Genomic DNA, 10,212 nt, shown 5'->3' on the forward strand with positions numbered 1-10,212 from the left:
GGGGGGGGGGGTCAGAGAAATTATAAGATGCTGTAAACACTAAAGGTTTGTCCTGAGGTGTCAATCATGGAGGCTTATGTCTGGAAATCGCTCATATCTCATGTGATCCTGCCTTTCCATAACAAAAGGCTTGCAGGCAAAAGTAATTGCCTCATTGCTAAAAATGATCAAGGCAAGGCAAGTTTATTTATTTAGCACTTTTCTGTACGCGACAGTTCAAAGTGCTTTACAAAACAAATTAAAATACTTTTTAGGAATAAATACAGTAAAAACACATTATATAATGGCATTTTACAACAGTCATTACAAAGCAAATATAATAAAATAATAAAAATAAACACCACAGGTATATGTTTAAAAGGCATACTGTAGTTCGAATATGATCATCTCAATTAATCAAGACTGAATGTGGCTTGATGTTCATGCAAAGCTTGCTTGTCACTCACTAGCAACACACTTTTCTTCTTGTTTAGTAATGGGTAGTTTTCTTTGTGTCATACAGCAAATAAGTTGAAGCATGTTTGCAATGCAATCCAATGCAATGCAGATGCTTACACAATATAAAGCAAAGCTGGATTGTCGAAACGGTAAACTAGTCCTCCTCGTAATGGTAAAGTAAAAGCACGGTTACTGACATTCTGATGTGGGACCTTTTTTTTCTAAAGCAATTCGAAAAACATCTACCCATATACGTCCAAACATGGCACAGGTTCTTACAAAATTGATTCATTAACTATGAGTTTGCAAGGATATTTTCTATCGTAAATGGATTTCATTTCCATGACCAACATCAAAGACTTTTAAATGTACATTTTTATATATGTCATTATGGACTTGAATGTATTTGAGTGACTTTATGACTGTTATTATGCCTTTTCAAAGCCTATTCCTTTCAATTCAGATGGGGAAAAAATAAATATCTATCTGTCCTAAAATCTGATGAGACAGAACAATATTTAGTCTAAAATACAGCGTTCATACATAATGTTAGTTCAGGTGGGTTAGCCTTCCATTGAGACCCAGTATGCTGATGTGTTAGTACCAATGAGCAAAAGCTAAGTACAAGCAAAACAAAATTGCAAATGCCCCTTCTGTTAAAAATCAACATGGTGAGTAGCAATGTAATTCATTATGTTTAGAGCTTGTTTATCAGTCATGACATGACTAGATAATTGGGTTAAACTAGACAGCAATTACTGCCACTTATCAGCAACCATGGCCATTTCTTATTTCCATAGAAAAACAACAACAAAAAAGGTTTCTGACTTGTCCTTAGAGATCTCATGTTCAGACTGCTTATGATAAGCTAATCAATGTTTAAATGTTTGTTTCTGGGTTTTTGTTGATTGTTTTCAGTAATGGTAATTTGTTTTAGTGAGAGGTGTGATGTTTAAATATGACATAAATACAACCCTGAAAGAGGGGATCTATCATCTCAATGAGACCTCCAGGCCAAATAAAGGATAAATAAACAATGAAATAACTGTTTAACAACAAAAAGGTATTTAATAACTGCCTCACAAAAAGGATAAGTATTTGCACAATAAAGCAAGCAGCAGAAACCCAACAACAAACAAAGAGAGGCAACTTGTGCAGATAAGCTGTTATTTTTTGTTGATCACCCCAATAATCATTATAAACAAATAAAAAAGAACTGTGAAGGCAAAGTGCTGTGAAGCTGTAATGCTCCTCCTGTTGTTTGTAGTACACATTATAAGAGGTAATTATTGTTTAATAAGTTGATATAATGATTACTTTGGGAAAAAAGAAACATCAAACGTGCGGATGTAATGTCATCACAAGAGGCTTCGGCAGAAATGGTGTGTGTTTCACAGGATTAGTACTTATGGTGAATATTATAGTGGTGAAGGTTGTTATGAACTCTGATTAGGGATTAGTTCACAGCAGGCAGCTGGACTCTGATGTCGACATCTTTATTTCAGACAAACCTTCATTACCACCCACTCGCACACATTCAAACATACACACTCATGCTCTGCTCCTTACTCTATAAACAAGCCAAACAAACAACACTTGCACATATGACTTCCACTTATCAACCAGGAAAATTGTTGACTACACGAGCACATTCTGAGTTAATGTAGTCACATGTGTCATTTTCTCCTGCAGTGTCCCACTAAAGGGATGTTAGCCAACTTTCCACCAGCTCTTTGTCCTCGCAGTGTGTGCAAGCTAACGCAGCATTGAGCATCTAATCATTTATTCGCAAATAACTCTATATATTTTTTTCACATAATAGGGCTTTTTTTTTTTACACTTTGTTTTGCCAGAAACATGTCGACTGAACCGAAAGCAAGTTTCACAGCAATGTAAACATGAGCATCAAACACACACATACAGATGCGACCCCGGTGGCCGTAAAGGACGTCAGGTTCAATCTCGTCAGACTTCTGCACTGACGCTTGATGTATCAATTTTTAAGTAGGTGGCCTCAACAACCGCCTCGGTAGCACGCACGCACGCACGCACGCACGCACGCACGCACGCACGCACACACGCACACACACACACACACACACACACACACACACACACACACACACACACACACACACACACACACACACACAGTACAGCATTATCAACTATTACTTTAAAGAAGATGCAAATTGTGAGTTTACTCACGGTTCCACAACATTGTTTTTGTGAATAAACTTTTTTGCACTTCTTCTATCTTTTTTCGGGTGTGATTGCATGTGAGCACTATCTCGCTGCCTCGGCCCCCTTGTCTCTTTTACATATCTATGGTAAATCATTAATCATAAGGGAACCAATTCAAGTAACACATTTCCCATGGGGCACACACGTGAAGGAACTTGAGCAAAAAAAAGAGGCAAGAAAAGCGGGAGAGTGAGAACAAGGATGAAAAGCAGAGTAGAAAACTTAAGGAGGGAGAATGAAGCTCTACTCAGAGCAGCCAAGCCGCCATTCTTGCGAAAAGTTTTTGATCAGGCAGTTGTTTATACGCCAGGCCTGGCATGGGGTGCCCTGTCTGTCCTCTAGCGCAAGGGTCCTTTTGTGCCTCTGTGGCTGGCCAGCGCCCGGAGCCAGGACTCTCCGGATGGAACGTCCCCGGAGAAAAGCTGCTTTTCCACCCTACTCCTACAGCCCAGCCAACAGAACACACACACACACACACACACACACACACACACACACACACACACACACACACACACACACACACACACACACACACACACACACACACACACACACACAGTCACTAGCACAGCACATAGGCACCCATTACCTTGGAAGCTGACAGGAAGAAGGAAAGAGAGCAGAAGCCCTTTGAGAATTATCACTCCCTTTCCTTTCCTCTTTCTTTATTTCCTTTATTCTTTCTTTCTCTCCTTTCCACACCCACACACACACACACACACACATCCCTTTGCTAGTGTTCTCTCAGGTCTTTTGGGGATTGTGCTACTGGACTTTGCTCCCCTATGATGAATGATTTGCCTAAAAATACTGTGCATGCGAGCGAGCATATCGTCCAGGTGGAAGAACTTACCTCCACAGTGAGGAAACACACTTCTTTTAGTCCACTTTACCATCCCTCTATCAAGCAGGTTAACTACGTAAGAGAATGTGTGTGTGTGTGTGTGTGTGTGTGTGTGTGTGTGTGTGTGTGTGTGTGTGTGTGTGTGTGTGTGTGTGTGTGTGTGTGTGTGTGTGTGTGTGTGTGTGTGTGTGTGTGTGATAATTTACAGCCTTTCTGGGACGAGTGACGTGTGGCTTGATTAAATCCATGACCTTCACCACTAGCACAAGCAATCAGCAAGCGAACACACACGATCACACACAAACAAACACACACACACATTCTCACTCGCCACGTACTTAACACCTTTGCACACAAGCGCTCAGCACACGAACGTGCAATCAGCACCTGGCGGATTCTATATATCATTGATCCAACCTATCCAAGCACTAACATACACACAGGGCATCTATTGAATTGCATTTGAGACGCCCTCATTTTCTTTAACGTGGGGTTTTGTACACTGTAATACTATTTACCGCCGTGGCAGCTTGCGAAGATGAGAATACCAGGCCTGTGAATGTATAAATAAATACATGCGTAATCTATATTCAGATTACCAAAGGGGACGTCAGGAATTCCATTTTACTGCCTAGAGATGCAAAAAGGGAAATCATTCACGTCCCCAATCTATTTTCAGCAGACAGCTCCTGTTGAGCGGAAGCACGGTTTTCCCTCCTCAGTTTTATGACTCCACATAATGACTAATATGCAGCCACTGAAACAGCCATAGCAATAGTCATAATATGATATTGTGACTATTGCTGGAACTGCGCCTGTGTTTTTCTGTTCCCCCGGTTGTCAGATGATCTAAATCTGATATAACAGGGATGACAGTTGATCTGCTGTTGCACTGTGTTATTCTACTGTACCGCCCTGTGGTTATACAGGCCCTCAGCCTGATGTAAGAGGATCTCACGTAGACCTAATGTCACAATATATTAAATCAAATGTTTTTTTTCTCCTTTTTTTAGCCAAGGGTGCTTCATGGCACTTCTTATGACCTATCAGTGTCTATGAAAGCTTTGTTGTAGCCTGTTGTTTTTGCCTTTTTTTCACATGTTCTGCTTTGAGTGTCTGCAGTTCCCTCATACTCTACTTCTGCAGAATTCTGGTTTAATTTATTTTTTGTTGAAGCATTATTTCTGTCAGTTATTATGACACTGTACTCAGTCATACAGCGGGAGGAACATTAACAAGTGTTGAAGCAGGCAAATGATTGTTTACAACCTCCACCCTATCATGTGACTGCGTAGCACAGTATGCAGTGACTTTTAAGCAATGCTGCTGTCAGTTCCTTTGGCGAGAATAGTGTTATGGTAAATGAAAAAATCAATCTTAAAAAATGTAACCCAAGCTTTAATTGACCTAAATTATCCTATAAAAGCATTTCTGGAGGACATTGATTTCTGGCACAGACTTCGTTGGTGTATGAAAAAGGGCAAAAGTCTTAAAGGGTCAACACAGCACAGCATCTAACCCTGTGTTTATCTGTCTCCTCTCTCCAGCGTGCCGAACTGGTACCTACAAAGCTTCAGCCACTGATGCCTACTGCACCAAATGTCCTCCTCACAGCTCGTCCCCGCAGGAACAAGCCGTCGAGTGCGTCTGCGAGAAAGGTTTCTATCGTGCCGAGGCCGACCCACGCTCCATGGCCTGCTCACGTGAGTAATGCAATCACTGGGCAAAACACACACACATGTCACCAACACAGTCATACAGCTGGAAGCTTATTTCATACCACATTGTGTATTCCAGGCTTTCAAGGAAGTCAGATATTTGCATTTGGCTGTATACATTGTCAGGTTATAGAATTGCATTGTGTCACAATGATTGGATTACATTTAATTTAATTACTCTGCAAGGTATTCCTGTATGAATTTACATCGCTTGGCTGCATTCCATTTCTATACATAATCCCACCATGTATATTCTTCCTCCTCAGCCGCTATTGGTTTACACAACACTAGAGACACGCACGCACGCACGCACGCACGCACGCACGCACGCACGCACGCACACACACACACACACACACACACACACACACACACACACACACACACACACACACACACACACTGATGTGTGCTCCAGGAGCTGTGGCACTCGACGGGTACTAGAAGGGTTCTGCCTGTTGCCATGGTGACTATTATGGAGCTCATCTCCCGTAGGGCCAGCAAGCTTTACACTGGCCCAAGGGAGACATACCACCAAGTATGAATCCCTCTCGAAAGAACACACACATGTATACACATTATATACCCCCCAGGTTTCTCCTCTGTGCCCTCTATGGTACGGCCGGCAGGGAACCAATGTTAGACCTGACCCGAGTGCGACAGAAAGCAAGAATGCAGCAATTAATATTTGCAAGGACATTTATACAAGTGAAGGAGAAAAGAAGGTTCCAAACTGGACTGTGTTTTTCTTTTTCAGAAGAGTGCAGTTGATGGGATTTTGCATACATCCAGATTTGCCATTTTGAATGTACTTACGATGTAACAGCCTTAACTATGAGATACATGTTACTGTGTGTGCACTTGCCGGTTACATAAGCAGTCATAGTAAATGGACAGGTCTCCCTTGAAAAAGGGAGACCTGTCGATGATCTCAATGGGACCACCTGGTTAAATGAAGGTTTAAAAAAAAAATCTTCTGATGCCAAAATGTGTAATTCACTGGGATGATATAAAAGTTTGAATTATCATGTCTAGCTCAGGATGTGATTCTCAGTTTAGCAAAGAAGAAACATGAACGGGGAAACGATATATTTTAAAGTAAACAGACTGGTCAAAATGTAGTCTTATATGGCAGTCAGACAACTGTGTAAAAAAAAACAAAAAATAATAGAGTGGTGCAGTGACGAGTCCTAAAACCCGGAAGTGAGTTAGCATTTTACTCCTACCGGTTCCCTCGTCTCAGAGTCAATGGGATTTTGGAAAATAGCTCGAAATAAGGTTTGTGGTTGACACAAATTCAAGAGACGGATCACGTTTTGTTCTACGACATTTTATTAAATAAACCAAACGCCTATGTTATTTATCCAATGTATGTGCATGTTTCAGTGTCCACTGCTCCGCCCCCCCCACACACACACACACGAATGCACACACTCACAATAGACAAGAGCGGAGGAAAGGAGGAGAATAACAACGTGTAAAAAAAGTCAGACAAATCTGCTTTATTGCGCCGAGCTCTGCTGTCTGCCAGTTTGTCCCCCCCCCCAGTTTCAAATTCGTTTATTATTATAATTTTTTAACCGCAAGCCGTTATCGTCACGGGAGAAGGACACACAGCCTGCCCAGGTGGACGCATGCGAACGCGACAACGAACGTAGCGTGCGCATTCTAAAAATAGCTCACAGATTGTGAGGTACCGCGGTTTTGAACTACAGTATTGAATTTGACGGAAAACAACAATGAAACGCCAGCAGAAGAATAGTCTAATGAGTTGGGTGAAAAAAAAGACAGGAGATGTGAGTTGGTTTATTCAGTAAATTAGCTCAGGATAATTGGATGTTCTGTCTACACCTGTTGATGTGAGGCTAATGCAGGATTTGCTAGCTTGATGCTACCGGCATTTAGCGGCAGTGACTCAACAAATTGCCACTTCAAATGTATCGTCAGCAATTTATGACAAGCAGACTGCTTGTTTAATGTTAGACTCACACCAATAGCTCAATATGATCATAACACGATTGCTTTCATATCAGAGATCAGATGAGGTGGAGCTGCCTCCAGCAATAGAGGATGAGGCAGAGAGAAGCAGCAGCACAGGGTTGCAGCAGGTATGTTATGCTGTAGTCAGGTGATTTAAATGTATTAATGAAAGGAAGAAGTGTAGACTACATGATAAGAAGGGAATACAGTTTGAATAAAAGTAATACAGTACAGTGTAACACTGTACTTTATTACTTTGTAAAGTACAAATACTTTGTTACTGTACGATATCAATGACAATAATCCACAGCTCCTCTCTCTGCTCCAGAGGATAAACAATTTCTCGAACAATCGCTATCGGGAGGACAGGATACCAACGAGTTCCCACACGCGCGAAGGTTTCACACACGGGTACCCTTTTACCACAATGACTTAACCAAGGGAAATACTAATTACTAAATGGTATCTTATACATATTTCTCGTTCCCCCCGGCTCCTCGCTCTATCACGAGGTGTACGTTAGTGTGGGCTTTTTTCTATCTTCCTTCACGTTTTTTCAAATAAGTGTTTTGTTACACACCTTGGCACTCATATTGAGTGTTTAAAACGTAGAAGAAAATTCATTTATCAACTCTCCCCCACGACATGACACACACAAACACACACACACACAACACACACCACCACACACACACACACACCACACACACACACACACACACAAACATGTATACACACACACAAAGAGTATTCTGTTCTCACCGGAGTCTAGTCACAAGAATAATGTATAAGAGGTCAGGAGTCTCTCTGAATCACATAAATTACGGTTAGCTATCGAGAATCTATACTATATCATGACGAATGAGTTCTGTGTGGGAGATCAGTGGTGCGTGCACTAACTCTTCTCTTGTCGGGTTGACACAGGAGACCCTTTTGTAACAGTTCCTACTCGACTATTCTAGATGACGGAAAAGATGTTAAAGATCCCGACGTTATGACAAAAGAAATGAATTATTTAATGTTTTTTACCAGTTTAATTGGATATTAGACAAAAGTTTGGTGTCCCTATACAGAGACCTATTCGGCTTAAGTAGTTACAAATACAAATACTTGTTACACACTGACCTAAAACAACAAATTCCTCATAAATGTTCGGTGTCTTAGTAAAATTGGATTGAGAGTCACTTTAAGTCGAGATAGCGTCAAGAGTCGCAGAGATTGATGAACAAAACCAAACACCTAGTAGTGTTGTAATGCAAAACCAAGTGAAAGATGTCCTTAGTGATAATAACGTCGACTTTGTCCAACGTTCTTTCGAAAATATTTTACGAACTCAATTTCCAATCTCTACAGTACCGACAGTCCGATGGGAGTACAGAGAGAGGGAGTAACTTGACCACCGCGTCATACTTTGTAGGACTTGGTAGTTTAGATACTCGTCACCCAAGAGTTGACCACCCAGCAAAGCTCCCCAGCGGACTACACATCTCACTTCTTTTTTCTTTTTTTTACACCTTAAGAAAGGACCCAAAAACCCCCCCCCTTTCAGTTTGAAAATAAAACTTCCGGACTAAAAAGATGCGACAAGTACGTCAGCCGCACCTGTACCTTCACGGCATCTGGTATTGTCCAAACCTTTGAAGACAGGTGCATCACTAGTAGAGGAGTTAATTTTATACGAAACGACTACAACCGCTCAGAAGACCGGGTTAAGTCTTAGTTCTAACCGGCTTTTCAGCGGTACCTTTTATTGTAACGCCATCTTGAGAAGAAATACTGTAGGTACCCATGTTGAAGTCTATTTTTACCTTGTGTATTACTTTATACTGCGGCGCCAAACTACTACTGTCCAGTCGCTCTTGTTACACCGATAGATGGGAATTGGTGTTAAATTTCATTACAGTGTCGTCTGATAGAGGAGAAATGAGCAAGAGAGCGTCGTTCTATAGTCTTAGTTTTCGCTTTTTGCGATTTGTTACCTTACGTTTTATAATAATTATACAGCCCATCATTATCTTAAATAAAATAAAAGAAGAGTCACATGGTCTTCGTATCAAATACAATCATAAAGTTTTTAGAGGAAAAATATATCAAAGTCGAAACTAAGGTAGTAGTTGTTAATTTGGAAATCAAAGACACTTCGTAACCAGACTTTCGTCGATAGAGTAACAGAGTTCACTGAATTACCAGAGAAGATTGCACCCACTTAGATACAAATCTACAGACGCCTAGAAATCTTCCCGTCACCTTGTTGCCGTTGGACTGACTTTCCCAAATCCCGTACACCCACCCATACAGTACCACACGACACCTAAGGATAGGGTCGACCTCAAAGAGACACGGAAAAAATGCGAAAATACAGACTTTCGAGCGACGAGTAAATGGACACCACACCGGAGGTCCAAAACAGGTAACCAGGATATAAAATAAACGAAACACATACGAAAGGAATACATACGAAGCGAATTTCCAGTAACTCTCGTGTAAATTTCTGGAGAAATAGTCGACAAAACTACTACTCTAGGTTATCTCACCACGTCATTTGTCCAGGATTTTGGGGCCTTTTCGTTCGACCGTGTACCCAGAGGAGGCTGTTTTTATCGTTACCCTAAAGAGGTATCTAAAACCTTTTATCGAGCGTTACTCCAGACACCTTTTGCTTTGGACAAAACAAGTTGGCCTATTAGAGCGTTTACAGATGGATTTGAAAATATTAAAAGCTTAGTATTTAGATTGAGCCGGTCTTTCGGTCCCCGCCCGCCATGACATCCGATCCCTTCTCGTGTCGGAAGGCGCGTTTATAAAAAACACAGTGACGTAGGACCATTTTATTTTTTATATTACAAACCAGAAACTCGTATCGACGACCGATACGTCGGTGGATACGGCGACATGATGCTCGATTCAAGTTGTCTCGGGACCTATACAAACTGTCACAAAGACGGATTTCAAATGACGGAACCGTCCCACGACGAGCCACATCGG

The 10,212-nt window shown here is 41.3% G+C and overlaps 1 protein-coding gene across 1 annotated transcript in view; it reads left to right on the forward strand.

Annotated features, from left to right (window-relative positions):
• The window catches only part of epha4b (eph receptor A4b), a 177,462-nt gene that overhangs the window by 35,111 nt on the left and 132,139 nt on the right, over positions 1-10,212 (forward strand). Inside the window, exon 6 of the mRNA XM_010786006.1 lies at positions 5,077-5,232. Coding sequence (XP_010784308.1) covers positions 5,077-5,232 — 156 coding nt within the window. The remainder of the gene's footprint in view (positions 1-5,076; positions 5,233-10,212) is intronic.

This window comes from Notothenia coriiceps, unplaced genomic scaffold (assembly GCF_000735185.1).
Source record: "Notothenia coriiceps isolate Sejong01 unplaced genomic scaffold, NC01 NC01_scaffold00000969, whole genome shotgun sequence".
Classification (NCBI taxonomy): Eukaryota; Metazoa; Chordata; class Actinopteri; order Perciformes; family Nototheniidae; genus Notothenia; species Notothenia coriiceps.